At 30.0% G+C, this 24,289-nt stretch overlaps 2 protein-coding genes across 6 annotated transcripts; one reads left to right on the top strand and one right to left on the bottom strand.

The window, feature by feature from the left end:
* Positions 1–2,267: 2,267 nt before the first annotated feature.
* LOC126718719 (hypersensitive-induced response protein 1-like) lies at positions 2,268–6,450 on the bottom strand. 5 transcript variants are annotated; one of them, XM_050421038.1, is made up of 6 exons: positions 6,289–6,450; positions 4,653–4,849; positions 4,012–4,132; positions 3,269–3,360; positions 3,081–3,177; positions 2,268–2,963 (listed from the first exon to the last, which is right to left on the bottom strand). In XM_050421038.1, exons 2-6 carry the CDS (start codon positions 4,839–4,841, stop codon positions 2,602–2,604), a joined length of 861 nt encoding a protein of 286 aa, XP_050276995.1. In that variant the 5' UTR covers positions 4,842–4,849; positions 6,289–6,450; the 3' UTR covers positions 2,268–2,601. The 5 variants fall into 5 exon arrangements, with proteins under 5 accessions (XP_050276995.1, XP_050276996.1, XP_050276997.1 ...); XM_050421039.1 differs by lacking the exon at positions 6,289–6,450 and adding an exon at positions 5,690–5,833; XM_050421040.1 differs by lacking the exon at positions 6,289–6,450 and adding an exon at positions 5,569–5,721.
* Positions 6,451–18,648: 12,198 nt separating this feature from the next.
* On the top strand, positions 18,649–23,736 carry LOC126718718 (uncharacterized). The gene is made up of 7 exons (XM_050421036.1): positions 18,649–18,988; positions 19,790–19,939; positions 20,451–20,666; positions 21,288–21,409; positions 22,264–22,427; positions 23,006–23,160; positions 23,430–23,736. Exons 1-7 carry the CDS (start codon positions 18,743–18,745, stop codon positions 23,526–23,528), a joined length of 1,152 nt encoding a protein of 383 aa, XP_050276993.1. The 5' UTR covers positions 18,649–18,742; the 3' UTR covers positions 23,529–23,736.
* Positions 23,737–24,289: the final 553 nt, after the last annotated feature.

The following is a 24,289-nucleotide window of genomic DNA, read 5'->3' as shown; positions in this document are numbered from 1 at the left end:
GTGCTATATACATTTTAAAAAATGAGTGATAAGAATGATTTAACCTGCTTGCCAAAACTATTAGTAGCCTATAAACTATAAAGCACGAACCGATTTCACCTATGGAAAAACAGGATGCCAAATTTGTCTTAAAATTCCCAATCTCATATTATAAAGAGCCAAAAATAAAAAATGGAGCATGATAAAGCTAGGCTCCTATTACTGGAAAATTCTTAAGAAATGATGCTTTTTCCTCTTACATTTATAGTGGATTTCATCATGAATTTAATAAGTGGACTTTATCATGAATGTGAGAGGAGGAAGCACCATTTTCTATGTTCTGGGTATACTTAAGAATTATTTCTTATTATTATCATTGAGTCATATAATCTATTAAGCATACTTTACTAGTATAATCAATTATCTCACGATAATCAATTTATTTAAATTATTAAGAGCCAAATTGGTTCAACTTTTATGTTCTGTACTTTTTGAAAAAATGGAGTTGCACATTTTGAAGAAGTGGCGTTGTGCAACTGTAACTTTGAGAGGCAATGAGAAAATGTGAAGAACACATTTCATGAGCCCAAAACATATGATATTGAAATTCTATTAAATGCAAAATTTCCCGTTGACAAAACGCTATAGTGACTTTTTGGGTCCAAAAATTGGAAATGAAAATGCACAAATAATTATAAATTTAATAATTTAACCATATTATTTGAACGCTCTTCACCTGTTTGTGGAGAAATTATATAATCTTCTAGTGGATCATATCACTTGTCCACCATTCCACTAAAAGATTTCTAGTTGTTTAAAATTGCTGAGTCAGTAATTAATTTTTGTTTAAAATTTTTTTTTAACTCAACAATTTTAAATAAATAGGAGTCTTTTAGTGAAATAGTGGACCACATCATTTATCCACCATGAGAACCTTATAATTTCTCATGTTTGTGAGCCCACGACCTTTCCATTTTGTTTTTCAATGATGTTTTCTTCTCTCACATTTATGATAGACCCCATCATAAATTAAATAAGTAGACCTTACCATGAATGTGAGAGGAGGAAGCGCCATTCGCCGTGCTCCAAGAATATCTAAGAATTACTTCCTATTACCATCATTGAGCCATATAATCTATTAAGCCTACTTTACTAGCATAATCAATTATCATGAGATAATTGATTATCTCATGATAATCAATTTACTTAAATTATTAAGAGCCAAATTTGTTCAACTTTTACGTTTTGTACTTTTTGAAAAAGTGGAGTTGCACATTTTGTACTTTTTGAAGAAGTGGCGTTGTGCAACTGTAACTTTGAGAGGCAATGAGAAAATGTGAAGAACACATTTCATGAGCCCAAAACATATGATATTGAAATTCTATTAAACGCAAAATTTCCTGTTGTCAAAACCCTATAGTGATTTTTTGGTCCAAAAATCGGAAATGAAAAGGCACAAATAATTATAAATTTAATAATTTAACCATATTATTTTAATGTTCTTCACCTATTTATGAATCCAAGATCTTTCTATTTTTGTATAAGCATAACAAAATATGCCTTATTCTACCCAAAAAAAAAAAAAAACACAGAAAAGAAAAACAAAATATGCCTTATTTTGTGTCATTTTAAACCGAAACGAATTCAAATTGTTTATGAAGATTTTCGTTTTGGTTTGATTCCATCTCTGCCTATGGACAACGAGTCTTAAAAAAATATCCCACTTTTTCTCATATTTAGTTTTTCTTCTCTCTGTGCTCTACATTAGTTCAGTCTTTAGACGTTTAAGAGTGATTTCTTCATTGAAATTAGGAATAGTGCTCAACGGTATTTTTAAGTTCCCTTTTTCTATTTAGGGATAATGGAATAACTTCTCTTTTTATATATGTTATTTACTTTCTTATTAACTGATGAATCAGCCAACATGCGTAGTCATTTTGCAACTTATGCCATTTTCCTTCTGCAATGATTAATTTTGTTCTTACAATTAAAAGTATAGACAGCCCAAACTGGTTCTCTGTCGTCTCTCTTCCAATGGATAAGACTTCAATTTTTCAATGATCATCTACATTCTGAGCTTTATGCTCATTCATGACCATAAAGCCCCAACAACAGCTGGATTTTTTTCCCCCTTCAAATCAAGCAAGAAAGACAAACTTAAATCATGACACAAGAACCATTATTACTGCAAATTTTGGTCTGTTCTCAAAGCAAACCCATCAAAGGGAACCATTCACAAAATGCAGACAACATTTACAAAATAGCATAAAACCAGAGGATACCACAAATTTACACAAACCAATATCGTTTTTACTATAAAGAATATTGATCACACTATGGCAGAGTTCAAGACCATCTATACACGCCACACCACTTAGTTGCAACTTGCAAGACACTCCCTAACTCCTAGCTTTACTCATGTAATACTTACGAAAGTAGAAAAGAAGAAGAATAAAAGACACAAGTATTCCATTGAAAAGCCACTCATGAAACATATATGCTGCAATAAAAGTCACTAATTCTGACTGGTATTTCCTTGAAGGAGGCCATCCCTAATCTGTGAAGCAATGTCTCTCGCAGCTCCAGCTCCATGTGGGATGAAAACAGAGTTGGACTTTGGCACTAATTCTGAACGGTATTTCCTTGAAGGAGGCCATCCCTAATCTGAGAAGCAATGTCTCTCACAGCTCCTGGTCCGTGTGGGATGAAAACAGAGTTGGACTTTGAAGATGCACCGATTTCTTTCATTGTGTCGAAATATTGAGTAACCAGAACCATGTCCATGACATCCTTTGATGTAGTCCCAGGTACATTCACAGAAAAAGCAAGCACGCTGTCCCTCAGCCCATCTACAATGGCTTGACGCTGGCGGGCTATACCAAGCCCAGCCAGATATTTAGATTCGGCGTCTCCCTCGGCACGTTTGATTTGCAGGATTTTTTCTGCTTCAGCCTTGTCATTAGCTGCCACCCTCATTCTTGCAGCTGTTCATCACATGTAGAAGGTCAATGACAGGTTAATTAGTATTCAGGGAAAAAGAAGCCAAACTTATCCACACACGGAGAGAGAGAAACAATATTCAATTCAAAATGAACACTTACCAGCATTTATCTCGTTCATAGCTCTCTTCACATGTTCATCAGGTTCAATGTCCACAATGAGAGTTTGAACAATCTCAAATCCATAAGCAGACATGGCCTATGCATGTAAAATTCAAAGATATTAAAAAGAAACAGATTTAGCTTGTAAATTGACTAATACTAAACTAGATTAGCAGACAGAGAAATACCTTTTCAAGTTCCTCTTCCACAGCTTTCGCGATCTCATTCTTTTGTTCAAAAACAGAATCCAGCTCCAACTTCGGAACACTAGCTCTAATAACTAGAAGAATGGAGACATAAGCCTGTTAGTTTCTCCAAACGATGTACAAACAGATAAAATTGTCTCCAATGGAAATTATGACATAACAAGTATATGCATGGATTGGATAGTGACTGAAAATTTCCCCAACCTCAAAGACATTATTTTAAGCTAAATTTCATAACAATGCTATAAGAACTTCTCTCTTTTTCTGTCACTACTTCACTCTGAGCCATTTGTCATCATAATATTCATATCAAGATACATTACCTCAATGGTCCTCTCCACATGAACATTATTGTTAAAATAAGCACTTTTCCAAGTCCAAGAAAGCATATCATGTACATAGTTAACCATGATTCTTTAAGCAAATCATAAAGAACATTACAACATTAAACAATTATCCAATATAGCTGTTTCACTAAGAATATACATTTCAATTCTTTTAGCATAAACTTCAAAATATCAATGTCAAGCTAGAAAAGAAGTCCTCAATTTCTCAGCAAAAACTTAAAAAAGCCAATATCAAGTTAAAAAACCCAGAATTTTCAGAATTTATTTTTTTCCTAAAAAATATGGATCCATGGGACAAATCAGTAAAGATCATGACTCTTTTAATTTCATTATTATGACAAACATGGTGACTTTCAAGGTCAAGTTACACATCCATACCATCAAAGACATAGGATTGGATTTGTGCTCTGGTGTTGCTGAGTTTGTAGAAAGCATCAGAAGCTTTGTCTGCCAAGGCCCGGTATTGAATAGAAGCAACAACAGTAACAAACACATTATCCTGAAAATGAATTATAGATCAGAAGCCGCAGAAGGATCATGCTTTCAGCATATAAAATAGTTTAGAACAAGATGATAGTGCTGTAGCCTAAAATATTCTTGCTTTTAACTCAAAAAAAGATAAGTTCCCAATCAATTCTGCAGAATTAAGCAAAACGCATTAGAAATCAAACATTTCTTGCAAATCTGTATGATACTAATACTTTCAAATCAGTTTCGGATTCTTCACTTCAAACCCAGAAAAGAAATAAACACCTTTATACTCAGACAAAGTGAATGTTTTACTCTTTCTGAATGCTATAAAACAGATAAATTATTGTGAATGCAAATTTAAAATGTCAACTTTGACTTCCCATATAATTTCCAAAGTATATGATTCTTTTTTTCACACTATTAAACCCCTCTAGGACCAATGATACCATGTGGCTCTCATAGAATACAACAGTTTACAAGCATGTTCCAGGTAAATTTCCCAGAATAAAAAGAAAAGTAAATAAGGCAAAAATAAATACGCAACAAACCTTTGTCTTCGTTTCACATCGAACATCCAGCTGCTGCACACGCAAAGAGAGGTGGCCAGCTATCTGCTGTCCCAAAACCCAAGGCAAGCAGTGACATCCGGGATCAAGCACATCATCAAACTTCCCAAAAGTTTCTTTGATGGCTACAGTTGACTGGTCCACTTGAACACAACATAAAGCTTGGCCCATTTTTCACTCTGCATAGCACAGAAACCATCAAAGGTGCACAAACAAAATTGGTAGAGACTTAACAAGGTATACTAAATAAATAGACAAAACAAAATATAATCACACAACAACAACCTTGAATGATAAATGAAATACAAAAATCTTTGTGTGCTAAATAAATTTAATTGTAAATAAACAATAGTTTCTCACTGCAACTATATAGAATACCCCCATTAAAAAGAAATAATGACATAATTTGCTTCCAGACAGTAAGAAAATGACAAATATATTCTTAAAAAACAAAACCCAGAAAAGAAATTATATAAACAGGGCATAAGGTTCAACTTTCAAATGTCACCTAAATGTTTGTGATCTCTAAAAAGCCAATTTAAAAACTTGGGTCAGGATGAGAAAACCAATTGAAACTCCAGCGTTTGAGTTTGATAACAATATGAATCAGAAAACAACATAAAGAACACAAACACTTTTATGCGATTGAGCGAGCTTACTGTGAACAAAAATAGTTGGAACTGATATCAAACTCACAATCAATCAAACAGCTACATATATAGTTAGAACAAACAAGTTATAACTGTCATCATGTAAAAAAATCACCCGGGCAGTATCTATCTGGGAATGAAATTCTTAACAAACCAAGAATATTAAAAATGAAAAGAACCAATTCACACCGCAACAACAAGAAAGAAGACATTTTTACTTAAATAGAAAGCAATGCAATAAGACAGACCCACATAGCAAAAACGCTTCTGATAAAGACTGATTCTACTAAGCAATGAAAATTCAACAGTTTATGTATGTATTCTAATCTCTGGCCTAAAAAATCGCCGAAAAAACTATCTAAAATTTACATATTCGCATGAGAACAATTGAAAGTCAAGTTGTAGCGTGAGGTTCTGAAAGATTATGAATGTTTCCAAAAGATTTAAATCAAAGATGCAAATACAAAATAGTATTCAAACGTGAAAAGCATGACTCTTGTGCCGGCAAATAATTGAATTAATAAATAAATAAATATTGAGAAAATTCAACGCTGAAGTAGTCCATGACAATTACATTAGTGTGCGCTTGTTTTGTGTTGCGTTTGGCTACAGTGTTTTTGCTACAGTATTTTTACGGATTAAAAAATTATTTTACTATTTTGAGTAACAAGTGTCAAGACAGTAGAAAAATTATATTATTCATAAATACTTTTCAAAATCCAGGAACAAAAATCCATTAAATACAAACAAAATTAGAATTTTCTTTCAATGCTGTGTTTTTAAAAATCAAAACTATGAATCTGAAATTAAAAAGACAATAACAAAGACCTAATTTTTAGATATTCATTAAAAAAATTAAAATTGTGTAATGTTGCGAATAATAGTAATTCAAAAAAATAAAATTCAAAAAATTTCAGAGTTCAAATAAGCAAGGAAATTAAGAAATAGCAGAGAGATTAAAAGCTCACCCCTAACCGAAAACTCTGAGGCTTTTGGTGCTGAGAATGGGAATCGAATTGGATCAGAAAAAAAATGAGACGAAATTAAAGAGAAAGAGTGGGAATATTTATAGTGGGTGGTGGGAGCGTGGAAACGACGGCGTAATGGGTGAAGAAACAGCTAAGCAGATTACAAAAACAGGAAAAACAATAATGTGATGCGCGTTTGGTACGGTCATAGAGGAAAATTATTAGGTACTCCTGAAATATCATAAATGTGTATTTTTCTCTCATATAAATGATAGGTCCCATTATAAATTTATTAGAAAAGAATAAGTATTTATGGTAATGCGTGAGTACATAATAATTTCTTTTTTTTTTATACATTGGTTTTTTGGTTTGTAACTGAAACTGGAAGAGAGAGTATTGATTTTTAGTGATAGAGGAGAGTCAGTTTGTTGTTGCAAAAAACGGATTTTGTTATGCGGGTTCGTGGAAGAGGTGTGACTTTTGTGAGCAGTTTTCAGCCAAATTTCTGGTGGAGTTGGATCCTGGATCTTGCTTTTTCAAAAAAAAAAAAAATTGATAATAATTTTTTTTCAATAATATTTTTACAGAATTTTTTTGGGTTAAAATAAAAATTGTATGCCAAATTCATTTTAATGCTATAACTTTATTTTTGTTTAATTGAATTTTTTTAAGAATCAAAATTATTTAAATTCAGGCATTTTGCTCAATTTTGTTTTAAAAAATTATCCTTCAAAAATATTATTTTCACATGAAAAAAATCAATAAATTTAATAAAAATATTTTATGGATTTTTTATGTAAGAAATTTTTTTTCTTCAAAAAAATCATATTTCATTTGTTAACTACATAATTTATAGCAATTTTTTTGAATATAAAGCTTGAATTGTATAACTTTGAAATTTAGAGAAATAAATTGAAAGAAAAGAAAGAAGCCTGAAATGAATTTTCAGTTATATTTAGATGGTGCACTTATATTTTAACTTTTTTTCTTTTTTTCTTTTTTGGTGATGTAGTTCAAAACTACATGTTCAATGGTTGGGTAGGGTGAAAACATAACAGTTTGTAATTAGTATTTTTATTTTTATTCCTCTAAAAAAATAACATAATTTTTATTTAGATGAGTATTAACAATATTTTTATTGTACATTGATTATAAATTATCACCTCAATACATATTAGCTTCTCAGCACGCGTATGCTCAGAGGTTCTTCTATTTTTTGGGTAAAAATTAATAATTTACATTTATTATAATTTGAGATTTCTAATTTTTCCAATAAAAAAAAAAAAACCCTAAAGGTGTAATGAAATTATTTTTTTAAAAAATTGAAAAAAAGGAGGACAAAAGAAACAAATACACTGTGAGGAAGCAAAAAAAAAAAAAAAAAAAAATACTTGGGGTGAGTTTTGTAGATTAGAGGAGTTTTAAAACTAACAAAAAAGTAATCCTATTTTGTAAGGAGTTAATGAGTAGAAGTAGGAGTTTATTAGAAGCAGGAAGACATTTCAACGTAAAAGTAGGAATTTATTATTTTTGTTAATTTACTATTTTAACCTCATTTTTAAGTTTTAGGCAGGGGTATTTTTGACAGTAAAAAAAACAATAACTAACTTTCTTTTTCCAATTTACTATTTTAACCTCATTTTTAAGTTGTTGGTTAATTAATTTAGGGGTATTTTTGAAAGGAAAAAAATCAATAACTAACTTTCTAAATCATCTTAATATATACAGAAGATAACTAACTTTCTTTTTCCAATTTACTATTTTAACCTCATTTTTAAGTTATTGGTTAATTAATTTAGGGGTATTTTTGAAAGGAAAAAAAGTAATAATTAATTTTCTGAATCCTCTTAATATATACAGATAAAAATTGTTGTAAAATTTCTTATATCATTAGACGTATAATTAGACTTATTAACCCTCTTAAACACGTGTTCACATTTTTCCATGTGCTATAAATATATATATATATATATATATATATATATATAAAGCGGCTATGCCGCTACGGTGCTTTGCACTGTGCATTTTGGCTTCGTGAGTAGCGGCACTATAGCTACAGTGCCTAAAGTTTTTTTTTTTTTTTAGTAATCGGTTTGTGTTTTTTCCTTCTTTTAAATATTTATGTAAGTTGGTATATATATTGTTATACTAACACAAAAATTTCACAATTATTGACTGTCAATTTCTTACAAGTCGAAATAAAATAATAAAATATAAGACTGTGACCAACCGTAACTAAAAATAAATGTTTTAAGAAAATGTTACAACACTTATTGTGCAGTGCTTTTACTTTATCGCGAATGCCCTTATGCACTGTAGCTATAGTGCTTTTGGTTTAGTTAACTGGCACTGTAGATACAGTGCCTAAAGTTTTTTTTTTTTCCCCCAATAATCGGTTTGTGTTTTTTTTTTCTTTTAAATATTTATGTAAGCTGGTATATATATTGTTATACTGACACAACAAATTTCACAATATTTTTACAATTATTGACGTGTCAATTTCTTATAAGTCGAAATAAAACAATAAAATATGAGATTGTAACAAATCACAACTAAAAATAAATGTTTTGAGAAAATGTCACAACACTTATTATGCAGTGCTTTTGCTTTATTCAACTGGCACTATAGCTACAATGCCTAAAGCTTCTTTTTTTTTCTTTCCTTTTTAGATATTTATGTAAGCCGGTATATATATATTGTTATACGAACACAACAAATTTCACAATATTTTCATAATTATTGACGTGTCATTTTTTTACAAGTCGAAATAAAATAATAAAATATGAGACTGTGACCAAACACAACTAAAAATAAATTTTTTGAGAAAATGTTACAACACTTATTGTTATCACAATATTTTCACAATTGTCGAGATCTCAGTTTTTTATATATCAAATTAAAAAAACGCTGAGTCCACAACATTTTAACATTAATTTCTATAGTGTCTAAAGTTTTTTTTTTTTTTTTTTTTTTTTTTTTCTAGTTATCGGTTTGTGTTTTTTTTTTCCTTTTAAATATTTATGTAAGCTGACATATCTATTTCTATTAACTATATAAAAAGAGCCAAATGTTTATGAATAGTGTTTTTTTGGTTTATTCAATTAGTGAGGTGCACTTTTTTTTTTTTTTTTTTTTTTTTTTTTTTAAGATCTTTATATGTTTACTTTGTACTTGCAATGCAAGTTTACAATGTAAATACACAAAAGTGGTTAATATTATACACATTTGCACAAAAAATGTTAAATATTGTACAAATTTTATAAATGTGTACAAAATTTGCCAATTTTTTTGTGTCTACAATATAAATTTACATTGTAATTAAGTACAATGTATATATAGAGATATTGTGAAAATGTTGTGGCGTATGTGTCAATTCCTTATGGGTCAAAATAAAATAATAAAATATCATACCGAGATCTAGCACAACTAAAAATGTTGTGTCATATTGTTGTTATTACAATATATTCACAACTATCGAGGTGTAAGTTATAGGTCAAAATAAAATAATAAAATATTGAACTGGGATCCGTCACGGTCTTATACGAATGAGATTAACTTTTTATAACATAATTATCAAAATTTTTAAAATTAATATCTCTTTTGATTAACGTAAATCTCTATGTATTTTAAAAATCAAATGATTTATATTTTTATTTTGTGATACAAATAAACTTTAAAATTGATCCTAATCACTACCCTTTTTTTTTTCCATGGCTAGCACATACCTTGCACGTGCTGCCCTAACTAGTGTTTTTTCTAATGCAAGAAACCAAAACAAAACATTTGAAATGATACCAATGTACAAAAATATATGATGGTTTTCTTAATTTGACATGAACAAGAGCAAGAATAAGTTGTTTCAAATTATCGAAAACAATAATACTAAAAAAAAGTAAAAGAAGGGAAAGTTTCAAACAAAATAGTCTTCAAGTCAGGATATCTTCTAAGTCTCTAACGCACACGCACACAACTATTTGCTTACATGAATCTTCCTTATTTATCAAGGAAAACATAATGATAATGGAGATGAAACTTTTTTATTTTTATTTTAATAAATTATGCGTATTTTGAGATTGTTTAGAGAAAATAAGGGAAGTCTCAAAACAAAACAAAGTCTTCAAAACAAATTCTGTCTAATGCTACCAAGGCGCACACACAACTATTTGCTTCCCTAAATCTTCCTTATTAAGAAAAACATATTGATAATGGAGATTTTGGAAAGTTGTATGTGTTTTGAGATAATTTGAAAAGAATTTGGGAAGTTTGAAAAAATAGAGTCTTAAAATCGTGTTCCCTCCAAAACCGACAAGACGTGCCCACACAACTATTTGTTTACCTAAATCATCATTATTTATTAAGAAAAATGTATTAATAATAGAGATGAAGCTTTTAGTTTTAGAAATTATATGTATTTTGAGACAGTTTAAAAATAATATATTGAGATCGTGAGAATAATTTTATTTGTATTAATAACATTTATTATTAAATCCCATGTTAATTATCCATGTTTATGTTTTCTTGATACACATTATCTTATTTTAATGAACTCCATTTATATCTTTATTTAATTTAAATGATTAAAGGTTATTCATCATATCTTTGTATTTATAACTAGGCTACACGACAAAATTAATCATCTAATAATTTTAATATTGTAAACACATGTCATCGGTAAATATGCAATCTCAAAATATTTTAAAAAGGTTAAACCATTTTTCATTTTGAATTAATTGACATCCAATGTCCTAACCTCTTTTTTAACTAATTTAGAAATATTACTAAATAAACACCTCACTCCACCTCCTGTGTTCGATCTAAAGCCCCCCCGCTTCAAATTGATAGATAAAACTTACATAATTAACGGCAAACAAATTGATAGTATCATAATAAAAAAATTGTTAAATAAAAGCTATCTTTTGGTTTTGTGCAAGATAAAGCTATTTCTACTAGAATTTTCTAAAAAACAACTCTATCTTGTAAATAAAACAAGTTATTGATAGTTTTCTAACTCATTTTAAAGTTCCTACCAAATATAGAAAAATTAAATATTTTTTAGAAAATACTATTTGAAAAAAATTAAATTTTCATAAAATATTAATATTGAAACAAATAGAGGGTATACAACATAAGTTTTTCGATGTAAAACGCCAAGCAAACACTGTTGCGCATGCTCTTGTTCTTTTGTTGCATCTTGATTTAAGCTAAATAATTTTTAAAAAATATATACACAAACTAAATAAAGTTGACAATCCTTCTCAAAAAAAAATAAAAAATGTTACTGTGCAATTTTATCTTTTGACTCCACTTATTTAGTTTGGTGGAAGATAGAGTTGTTCTACAAAATTTTTTTGGAAAACAACTCTATCTTGCACCAAGCTAAATAAAATACGTCAATTGATAGTTTTCGAACTCATTTTAAAGCTCCTACCAAATATAGAAAAATTAGATAGTTTTTAAGAAAATATTGTTTGAAAAATAATTAATTTTTCATAAAATATTAATATTGAAACAAATAGAGGGTATATGAAATAAGTTTTTCGACGTAAAATGCCAAGCAAACACTGTTGCACATGCTCTTGTTCCTTTGTTACGTCATGATTTAAGCTAAATAATTTTTTTTTTAATATATACACAAACTAAATAAAGTTGGATTTCCTTCTCAAAAAAAAAAAAAAAATTGTTAATGTGCAATTTTATCTTTTGACTTCACTTATTTAGTTTGGTGTGAGATAGAATTATTTTTACTAAATTTTTTTGGAAAACAACTCTATCTTGCACCAAGCTAAATAAAATAAGTGAATTGATAGTTTTCTAACTCATTTTAAAATTCCTACCAAACATAGAAAAATTATATAGTTTTCAAGAAAATACTATTTGAAAAATAATTAATTTTTCATAAAATATTAATATCGAAACAAATAGAGGGTATATGACATAAGTTTTTTGATGTAAAACACCAAGCAAACACTGTTGTTCATGCTCTTGTTCCTTTGTTATGGCATGATTTACGTTAAATAATTCTTTTTAATATATACACAACCCAAATAAAGTTGACTTACCTTCTAAAAGAAAATCTTATTGTGCAATTTTAGCTTTTGACTTCACTTATCTATATATCTATATATATAATAATAAGTGAAGTTGAGAGAAATTCAAATTAGAGTTCCAATTTCACGCCATGTGTCCTAAATTATTTATTCTTAAAAAGTTTTATTTCTTAATGTTAGAGTCAAATGTGAGACCACGTCATAAATATTCATCTAAGTTAGTTATTAAGTACAAAAACCAAAGAGTGTAGAATAAATAAATCGTATATAAAAAAAAGTTTTTTGATGTAAAACACCAAGCAAACATTGTTGCACATGCCCTTGTTCCTTTCTTACATCATGATTTAAGCTAAACAATTTTTTTTTAATATATACACAAACTAAATAAAGTTGACTTACCTTCTCAAAAAAAAAAAAAAAAAAAAAGGCTATTGTGCAATTTAAATTTTTTATTGATATTATAGAAAAACATGCCATAGATTTAATGCACATATTTATTTCATATTAAAAACTTATTATTATAGAACCACATAACATATTTAAATCCTATAATCTTATTATTTAATGTAATTAAAAAACAATATTTTTAAAGAAAATATTTTATCAAGTGTTTTTTGAGGGAAAACATAAAAGTATCATAGAAAAATTAAATACTAGTAATAAAGTATTAAACAAAAAGTTGATGCTAATTTTTTGTTCTGATTCTACATTCTTATGGTTGTCTTTTAACATTTTTACATTTTAATTTTCCAAACTGCCCGCATGAAGCATAACTTCTCCAAAAGAGTAATATATGTATAAAATAATGCTTTCCATTGTGGTAATATATATTGGTTTTTTTGAGAAACAAACACCCACAAGTGAGAGGGAAATGAGTTCTAACACAAAGATATAATATAACTCCACTCAAAAATCATGATTAATAATATATATTTTTTGATGGAACGTTATGGTAATTTTGTTTTTGATGGGAACTTTATGGTAATATTGATATGATATAATTGAGTTTGGGGACCATAATATTGATTTTTATTTTGTAGTGGACTTGGACCTTTTTTTTTTTTTTTTTTTTTTTTTTAATAACGGGAGAAGACTTTGGGATTGGAACTTTGGATAACTTCAACAATGACGTTTCAAGTTCAACATGGCATTGGATAAGATCAAAGGATAAAATAGACGAGGTCTAATTTATTGGGACAATACCACTACTCAATATGGATATGCATTGGTGCTTTGTCTTACTCCATTCTATTGAAGTTGGTGGACCAAAAGCTCTGTTTGTTTGAATGCCCATTGAATTAATACTTCTTTGGTGCTCGTCCCTAAATATTATTCCTTTTTTTTTTTTTTTTTTTCTTTTTCTCTAATAGATTAATTCAATAAACCTATACCTTTATCTTTTATTATACGATTACGTAATTGTGTTCAGAAATGAGCATGCTGGAATTTTTGGAAACATCTTATTTTTCTTTTTATTAAGAATGTGTTAAAATATACTTGTATTTTAAACAATTAGTAAGAAATATTGAGATTTTAAAACGCTGTACATAAAAGAAAAAAAAAAAAAAAAGTGGCCTATAATCTGTTCCCAAACACCCACCTAGTATACATTCTTGTATTTGATTTTTTTTTTTTGGGAGAAACATGCTGATCATCTTATTGAAATTAAGATAGAAAATTAGCTATTACAAGCTTATTGATATCCGGAGGAACAGACTCCATTCAGACTAAAAAGAAAAAAGAAAATTTAGTTTTCCTTACTAAGGCATGACCTACCCCATTACCTTACTTATAAGTATGAGCAAAAAACCAACTTTGAAAAGAGTTGACAAAGGACATAGCGTCTTTTATCAAGTGACCAAAAGCATAGTTAAACATATTGCCTCTCTATAGGGCATTAATGAGTAATAACAATCTTCGAGTCACCTTCAAAAATAGACTTACCAATACCAAGTTCTTGAGCATAGAGGATTGCTCTTCTTGCTGCCAACATTTCCAAAGTAACCACCGAGGAGGAATTTGTATTTTTTCACAGAGAGAGAGGCCATAACTTTACCTCTATGATTGCGAACCACAACTCCAATACCAATTTCCCCTTCCTCAAATAGGGCACCATCAAAATTTGTTTTGTAGCAATCTTCATCAGGTGGTTTCCAAACTTTACTGACCCTTTGGATTTTTTTTCACCCGAGTTTCACTGCCTTTCTTGTGCAAAGCCAAGAAAATTTCTGCCTCAGTTACAATACTATTCAATTGATGCTAAATGCTTTCCTACCAACTTCCTTTATTCTACACAATCCATTTTCCATGGATGACTAAAGTAATTAAGGAGAAATTAACTAGGGTAGCATATGAATATGATTGTTCAAAGCCTTGGTTAGTTGACCGAGAATAAACAAATTGATTATTTATTGAAATTTAAACACTTATGAGAAGAAAATAAGTCTGTTTCATTAAGAAATAACATTTTTCCTCACATAACAGTAGTTATAAAGCTAATATCATTCTTTTAGCTTCATTGTATTATTATAAATGCATTGCTGTTTAGTATTTTCATCTGTGTTGTTAGATTCCTGTTCAACTCTTTGACAGAAGCTCGTGTAATATGTATGCCATTATATTTTTACAAATTATGCAAAGAAATATTATAGGGTAAACATATATTTGGTCCTCATCTTTTATATCATATTTCCATTTGGTCCCTAACCTTTCAATTGTGTCAATTTAGTCATTGTTGTTATCTTTTAGATGGAAATTGCTAACGTGCCAAATGGTTAAAATGAAAAATTACTTCCAAAAATTAGTTCATTGCTACATCAATGGAAACTAATTTTTTATTTTGGTCTTTTGCCACGTCGGCAATTTCTATCCAAGGGATAATGACAGTAACTAAATTGATATGGCACTGAAAAATTAGAGACTAAATTGACACAATTAAAAGGTTAGAGACTAAATTGAAATATAGTGTAAACAAAAATTTTCATCAAATCTAATCTCATACTTCTCATCAAATTTTCATCCATTATTTTTCCTCAAAAAAAAAAAAATCCATTATAATAATATAATAAGAATAAAATCAACCTGGGAAAAAAATTATAAGCATGAGAAATCAAAATTTGTTTCTTGTTGTACTTGTTTGTTTATTTATTTATTCCTTATAACCAGTGAGGAAAAGAGATTGAAATTTCTCCTAAATTAAAAATGTGAATAATGTTTTCTGACCTGTTCTCAAAAAAAAAAAAAATGTGAATAATGTTAATGAATCACAACATTCTTAACTACTATATTGAATTGGTTTTGATTGTAAATATAAAAATAAAATGTAATCTTTACTCATAAAGCAACATGAACAAGTTATGCAATAAAAAATCCTGTCTTAATGTCATAATGTGGATACTCCATTTTTATTCCATTCATCTCAAATTGACACAATCTTTTTATTCCCCTGTATCCAAAATTTAAAAGAAAAAAAGAAAAAGCATACATGATACACCTATCATACTGCAAATAATAATAGAGCATAATACTTGGAATTGTTTATTCACAATCAGTGAATGATATTGACATATTGTTATTGTATGTGGGTTTCACACCAAAGTTTGATTGTGCTTCTAAATAACAATGTTTTCAAACAGGATATAATCTCACGTGTCTTGGACTTTTAAAAAAAAATAATATTACCTATGTTATTTTTTTGTTTTGAAATATAAGAGTAATAAATAAATAAATAAAAGGAGGAAGAAGAAGAAGAAAAAAGAGAGACTGAGAGAAAGAGCATTGCGTATGGGGCATAAAAACTATCCGTTGAAGAATATTATTTAAAATTTAATGGTACTACTACTAGGTTGGTTCCAAAACCATTAAGTCCATTTATGTTTATTTGGGGAAAGATATTGGCTTTCCCTATGTATAATGGAGCAAAAGGCTTAATTATATTGTAAACTCTTTGTATGTTGAGTTAACCTGAGTTTTTATATATACTCTAGAAGGCTTTATATACATAATTTTTTTATAACACATTCAAGCATAGTATTAGTGGCGCCTCAAAGCCTAAGGCTCCATTTTTGAATAATTCTACCCTTTATAAAAAGGCTCCCTCCCATTATTAAACAATAATGTTAGGCATTATTGTTAGGCAATTTTTTTTTTATATATTTTATTATGGGGAATTACTTTTAATAAATAGGTAATTCTAATTTATTCTTTATCTTTCTACTTTTTCATTCTTTCTACTAACACACGCATAATGGAAAATACAAATATTTTCTCCCAACATTTTTATCCTCCCAACCAAACAAAATATAGATATCAGACATATCGACCAATAACAAATAACATTTATAGCTTTGAAGTAAAGATGGTAATTGAGTGGGTCGTGGTTAGATTAGGGTGTGTCCTATCCCTATTTTGGGGTAGAAAACTGGTGTGAGGCGAGAGTTGGCCAAATTAGGCAGCGAGACGTGTTAGAAGTATTTTGTAATTTTTTATGAGATGGTTTTGTCATCAATGGGGTGAAGATGAAAGATAAAAAAAAAAAAAAAAAAAGAAGGTAATTATTTCTTTTGCTAAAAAGAGAAAAGTGGTTTAAGAAAGATTATATTGTGTATATTTAGTTTGGACAAGCAAAATTCATCCCAACACCATCAACTATTCTAGGTGGGGAAAACCTCTGATAACATTGTAGAGGGGTGGAATGTAACGAACATGTTCATGTAATTTTATACAACTTTTTTTTTTTTAGCACACTATACAATTTATTTTCCAAACTAGTTTTTGGAAAGAATGAGGGATGTCAATATTCGACCCAACCCGTGAACACGACACGAACTCGACATGGGTTTTTTCGGGTTAGGGTTGGGACTTAATGAGTTTGGATCATAAATGGGTCGACCCGAAAGCGACACGATAAGAAACGTGTCATAAGCGGGTCAACCTGCGTAACCCGCAATAGACATGTTTGACACGCCAATTTATTTGTGTCAACCTGAAATGACCCACTTAACACAACCCATTTAACTCGTATAACAAATAAATATTTATTTTATTTTAGATTTGTCAAATACCTTTTATATCCAACATATATTTTAAATTTAAAAATAAAAGTGAGTAATTACAAAAACTTACAAGGGATATCATTGGAAATTGAAACTTTACAAACCCTAGATCTCTAAACCCTAAATTATTTCTAGACGGATGTTATATTTAATATTATGCAAGTTGAAATGGGTTGTGTTACATTCATATCAACCCAACATGACTTGTTTATTAAGCGTATCAAATGGGTTGAGTCAGGTCAACTTGTCTTATTAACAAGTCGGGTTAGGGTTGAGGGATCATGACATGATTATTAAATGGGTCGGGTTAGGGTTGAGCCGTTTAGTCAAATACCCGTATCTCGACACGATACGAACCTGACATGCTAACCCGAATTAATAGCCCTAGAAAGAATCCTTTTAAACTTCTTATATACATATATATTTTATTAGATGTGAAAATCTAATCGCTAGATTGTATATTTTTATTATATTTTTCATATTTACAAAATTTCAAGAAAATCAAAAATTAATAACTACGTCATCAATCAAATATTTAAAGTTCAAATTTTTTTAACATAAAATTATGCATAAAAAATAAATTAATTAATTAAATAATAAATAATATTCAATTTAAATAAAATTTAACATACATATTAAGAATAGGTAAATTCTCATCCAATATATATATAAAGAATTGGATGGATTTCTCTCCTTTGTCCTTATATCTTTCAACTTACAAATAAAGATGCCCTTGTAGTAGCAGACGTGTCCTTCAATTTTAGGATTTTGAAGTACTATCATTTTACGCTTTAACTTTAACTCTCAAATATATAAATAAAAAAAACTATGTGTCCTACACTCCTACTCTTTTAAAATTTAGAAATATTACCTTTTAAGGATTGAGACCAAATGTAATAAGCTTTAAGAATTTTAAAGTACTATTGTTTTACGTTTTAAAGGTTGAAATCAAGTGTAATATTTGATACAATTAGTATGAATGATTGAAATTTAAAATTGGAAAAAGAAACTTTAAAACTCAACTATTAAATAAATAAATAAATAAAAAAGAGTAAAAGTAAATAAAAGTAAAAAAAAATAAAATAAAATGTTATGAGTGGATTGGGATGAATTGCAGGTGTAATTGCAGTTGCATCTCAATCCCACGCTTTAACTCTATCTCTCGAACATAGATAGAAAAAACTCGATTTCCAATACCAGGTTATTACAATATACGACAAAGACACGTGGGCAAGACACGAGCTGACATGAATGAAGCAAACGCAAACGCAAACCAATCGCAAGTACAAAACCAGAGACAGTCACAGAGAGTTCCATTTTGTTAAATCAGTCAGACAATAAAACAAAAAATCCATGAGACTTTCCACCATGTTTTCCTTACAAAATCATTACTCATCAGCAATCAAGACCTTCCCTCACTCCTCAGCTTTCTTCTCATCACCTACCACCAATTCTTTTCCTCTCCAAACCAAATCCCGGAACTTTGTTTCCCTCAAGGAATCTTCATTTCCTGGGAAATCAATCTCCACCAACCCACGACAGCTCTGCGTCATGGGCTCTAAATCATCTGACGATGGATTCAACCAGCCTAGCTTTCAGGTGAGATCACACTTTAATATATAGTTCTGTGCGGTTGAGTTTGTTTTTCTTTTCAAATTGAAAAACAAAAGCCCAATTTGATTTTTTATATATATATATATATATATATTGCTTTTTGTTTGAATTTATTGATTCCCTGCTGTATGGCTGAAGATATAAAGGAAAATAATTAAGCGGTTTTAGTTAGCTAAACTGCTCATCAACGAGGAATTAGGATTACACCTTAAGAAAAAAAGGAAACACATTGATGTTTGGACTTATAATTAACAACCCATTTTTCCTAGTTCAAATTTATTTGAGACCCACTAGGTTTCATGTGCAGCTTAGTGCATTTTATTTTTTGGGTCATAATTGCTCAGAATATAAACCGAATAGAAAGGTGAGGAGGATAATGTTAGTTTTCACAACATTCATAAAAAGAAAAAAGAATTGTTGTTTTTGCAACAGAATTGTGCAGGAACCTAAAAGAAAAAAAACCAATATTAGTGGTTGTACCTACTTTAGATAATATGATTCTATGTAATGTACACTTGATTAAAGCCCAAATGGCTTGGAAAGTTGGGTCCAGGTGATCTGGTAAACTATTATTATACCCAAATGCAGAGTGATATAGACATTGTCAAATTAGGAACAAACCTAAGCTTACAACTTTTTATGTTGCTTTTATTTGCATTGTTACTTTAAAAAAAAAAAAAAAACTTTTTATGATGCTTTTTTGCCAGGTTGGCTTAAATAGGACTTTTAGTTCATAATTTGTTTATGTCTATCTTATTCTTCCAGATTGATATGTCTATGTTGCAGGGAGGTGAATCATTTTTAAGGAGTGTGCTGGCAAGTATGGAAACAGTGTACTTAAATAGGAACCCCACAGCAAAAGCAATCTTGGAGCTTGTTCAGTCTGTGGACAGTGACCATATTTTCTATGATCATCTTGCATTTAGGACATTTGGGGTATTCTTACTTATCTTTAATTTTATACTTGGAATAAATTTTCTCTGTTACTCACTGGTTGCAAGGCTTATCTATCACTGATCTTTCTTCATTTCATTGCTTCCTATTAGTATTAGGCTTGTAGACGATATATTTTCAATATGAACGACATTTTTGTCTTAATATTTATACAAATACAAATACTTAAATAAGCTGTTGTGAGATGGAAATTCATCTAATGCTCAAACATATGTGCACATACGTATTTACTGAAAAAGTCATGTTAATTATGGAGGTAATGGAGTATGATTTTGGATAGAACATAGTGATAGAAAATAATACATTTGGTCTCTTTCAATTAATCTAATGAGGATCCGTAGCCAATACCAAAGTTTTGAGAGTAAAGAATTGTTATTATGTTGTTACCTATCAAAAAAAAAAGTTATTATGTTGTTGTGTAGTTGCATTGGGATAACATTGTTTGCATTCTGTGTTATAATGCACAATTTGTCTTTATTTTGGAACATATTAGGTGAACGGCTATGGGATTGACTCCATAGCTAAGTTTTTCCTCGATTTTGGCTATACACAACGGGAGGAGTTGAGGTTTCCTGCAAAGAAACTGAAAGCACTGTGGTTTTCCCCTCCCAGTATTCCCCTCCCTCGTGGTGGTTGTCGAGTCAATGGGCCTTTACCAAGAGTATTTATATCAGAGCTTCTTGTAGATCAGATGAGTAATCAGACTCAGGTATGTCCTAGGGACTATTCTTAATGAAGAAATAATCTGCATTTTGCACTTAGGCTCCTAGTGATTTTGTGACTATTCTTGTGGACCAGGTCTCTCTCCTTTTTCTTTCTTTTTTTTGCTAAAATTTCCTTCTCAAAGCTTAGTGAAAATAAATAGTATGTTATGTTCGTATTTTCTATTGTTTCTCAAATCCCTTGTTATGTCATGTCTTTCTCTGATTTGGCATACTCTTCTACTGTTTTATGGGTACTTGATATCCCTATGCTGCCTTATTAATTATTGTAGTGTTCTGTGTTTTTTGGGAAGAAGGTTGGTGAAACTACTTCTGCAAGTTTATGATGACGCTTTAAGATTTGTTATACATGGTTTTCACTTACCGTCAAAATCCTGCTACTTTAATAGAATGAAAATGCTTTATCTCAATGTCAAAATCCAACATCTAATTATTCTACTGATTTAAAATTCCAAAATTTGTGAGTTCTTTTTACTTTTGTTGCTACCATCCATCAAGTGCACTTTAAAAAAAAATATATATATATATATATACCTTCACATGCGAATTACTTCAACAGTAAATATATCAGTTACATTGTTGTTATAACTTTTTCTTTCTGCATACAGGATATAATTAGGAAATACACTGAAATAGCTGGCAGTGGAAAAAATCATGCAGCTCTTGCAAGTTCCCTGGGATCTCTAACATGGGGAAAACCCTTATATTCAGAATTCCAACAATTGGCAAGGTACTTGTTTGTCTGTGTATGCAGCACTGTTTATATGAACAAATATTTGACCTTTTTGGATAGGATCATTACATAAATTTATGCACACATAAGCATAATGGCATCCTATAGGCTAGGCGCAAAGAGAAAATACTCACCAGATTGAAGTTATCGCACAATTTAAAAAAACATAGCACAATAAATTTGAAAACAAATATTAATAGACAATATGACAATCATGTGATCAGCTAATTACATAAAATTAAAACTATTGTTTTATATAATTCTCTTGTGATTTACAAAATTTACACAACAAAGATATTTGATAGTCATGATCAAAATGATGTACATCGTTGAATCAAAATATACCTAAACGGAAAAAACCAAAAGGCACTAGAATGGTAAGTAGTGACTTTTATGGCTAACAGATATTTTAGATGTCTTATTCTCGAATTTTTTATGAGGAATTGAGGTGTGGGTTTAATATACACAAAAAATTATTTGCATTGTATCACACCATAAATTTGGTCTTTGTATAACAAATTCAAGGTCCATATCAATAGCATAAAGGTTTAACAGTTAAATTCAGTAAGTTTTTAAAATAAAAGGGAAAAAACACTTTTTTTGCACTTTGCGCTTATTGAAAGCGCTAAAAAAAGTACACATAATGTGCAAATTTTCCAAAGGCACTTTGCTTTAGGTGCAAAAAGCATTTAAGGCTAGGCACTTTGTGCCTTAAGCACACTTTTCCCATTACTTTAGGCATTATATTTTTGGTTTGGACTTCATTATCTGGAAATAGTACATCTTGATTTATATATTTGGGACCTTACCTTCCATCTTGAAAGGCTTCTGTTTCGTTTTTGGATATGTAGGGAAAGTGAATATGCGGCATGGACCCTTGTCAATGGGTATGCACTGAACCATGTCACTATTTCCACTCATCAACTAAAATCTCACTTAAGAGATATCAAAAGTCTCAATCAGTTCATTGAAGAAAATGGGTTCAAGTTGAATTCTGAAGGGGGAGTTCTGAAAGGTTTGCTACCTAATCTCTAACTGTATTTTCATTTTCTTTTTCCAATTTCCTTATTTTGCTTCAAAGCAAAGTTTATGCAGTGATGTGCTAGTCACTCTTGTTAAAATAAATAAGTGAATGTTGTTTGATGAGAAAAAAATATAGGAAAAGAAACGTACATGAATATGTAAATGTTGATTTGCTTGTAAAATACGTGACTGGAATTTGGTGTCCTGTCTTGTCAACTGAATTGATGCACAATGGAAGTAGGCAGATATTTAAAATTTATTAAGAGAATCACTATCAATCTAATTAAAACTTATATACATGGTGATGTGCTAGTCGCTGTTAGTAGAATAAATAATTGAATGCTGTTTATTTATGCTCATGAATCTGTTATATGAGCTACGTCTTGTTCTCTTTTTAAATAATTGATGCAAATTGAAACTAAGCATTTAAAAAATATATTAAAATTTATTAAGAGAACATCACCATAAATCTAATTGAGGTATTCCTGTGTTGTTGCTATATAACCATATTAAAGTCTAAGGCTGGAGACGATGAATATATGACTATTTTTTTTTTTTTTTGGTTACTAGTGAGCCCTGATGGCCTTCTGCTACAAAGCTCAACTGTAGCAGATTCAGTTTCTTTCCAATTTGCTGATGGTATCACTGAATCAGTTCCCTGTTCATATATTGAGTTTGCTGAACGCCTGGTGCTGCCTCAATATAAAAATATACCTGAGATTGAGGTAACTAACCTTTTTTTTTTTTTTTTTCAATTTGACATCTTGGTTTAGATTTTATGTTCTGAGATTGATGACAGAAAAATAAATAATTCAAGACCAATTACGAACTTAGCCCTAGATTATTGAGTCCAATGGTTTGACTACACAAACTCCTCTTATAATGGTTAATCTGCTGAGTGATCATCAAGAATTTGCCTCATCACTCTTGCATCGGGGTCTAATTTTCTCTTTGTTGCCCATGTTCCAACTGCTTATATTATCTACTTGGATAGGTTAAAGAGTTCCATAGGCGAGATGGATTTGAGGTTGGAAATGCTGACAAGATCTTTGAGAGCACATCCAAGGAACAGCTGACCAGGAGGGCTGCATGAGATACAAAATGAAGTCTTTTAGCATGATGCAGTTAATTCACTCTCGGGGGGAAATAAGGGTTTGGTTCATCTAAGTGGAGGATCCAAAAAAGTGGTCTTCAAGTCTCAGATGTTAATATAAATGTATATTTCAACATTAAGTTCAAGGAGTTTGGTGTGTAGATTGCTTATTTCATAATAAAAGGAAGGAAGTTCAATTCAAATTTAACAGTTACTACATTGCAAAATAATAGTTTTCTACTTTGAACCATTGTAGAAATTATTTTGTACAGTGTTTTACACATTCCTCACATAAATGTAGATTCTACATAGATTCTTCTCACATGTGAAATCTACATTTATGTGAGAAGATGTATTACACCCATTGTAGTCAGAGAATTTATTCACTCCTACAGGAGGAGTCCTCTCTCCTCTCACAGGAAATAGGGCCCCTGTATGGGACTCATGGTAGGGCCCACTCCCCTTGTGAGAGGAGGGAAGACTTCTCCTATAGAAGTGAATAATTTCTCGTATAAACTGGAGATCTTGGTGTTTTACCATTATTATGGTACAAAAACACTTGCCTTTCCCAGTCCATGTTTAGAGTTCTCCATCCCACCCCCCATAAAATAAAGAATAACAAAAATGATGACGACAACAACAACAATCATGGTTAATTCTTAAATTGTGAAGATAGTTATGGATCATTGGATCTTGAACAAAGACTCGGTCATATGTATTTTTTTTCTCCATTATTTCATTATATCTGAAGTCATACCCTT

This window comes from Quercus robur, chromosome 3 (genome assembly GCF_932294415.1).
Source record: "Quercus robur chromosome 3, dhQueRobu3.1, whole genome shotgun sequence".
Classification (NCBI taxonomy): Eukaryota; Viridiplantae; Streptophyta; class Magnoliopsida; order Fagales; family Fagaceae; genus Quercus; species Quercus robur.
Note: the sequence above shows the minus strand (reverse complement) of the source record. Positions and strands in the feature narration are given on the sequence as shown.

Bases quoted from the DNA above. Each gene is read 5' to 3' on its own strand.
- LOC126718719 (XM_050421038.1), bottom strand. From the start codon at position 4,841: ATGGGCCAAGCTTTATGTTGTGTTCAAGTGGACCAGTCAACTGTAGCC. The intron at 4,133-4,652 runs GTTTGTTGCGTA...ATTCATTTTCAG, and splicing joins GATGTGAAACGAAGACAAAG to GATAATGTGTTTGTTACTGT. The intron at 2,964-3,080 runs GTAAGTGTTCAT...TGTGATGAACAG, and splicing joins TATGAACGAGATAAATGCTG to CTGCAAGAATGAGGGTGGCA.
- LOC126718718 (XM_050421036.1), top strand. From the start codon at position 18,743: ATGAGACTTTCCACCATGTTTTCCTTACAAAATCATTACTCATCAGCA. The intron at 18,989-19,789 runs GTGAGATCACAC...TCTATGTTGCAG, and splicing joins TCAACCAGCCTAGCTTTCAG to GGAGGTGAATCATTTTTAAG. The intron at 23,161-23,429 runs GTAACTAACCTT...CTACTTGGATAG, and splicing joins AAAATATACCTGAGATTGAG to GTTAAAGAGTTCCATAGGCG.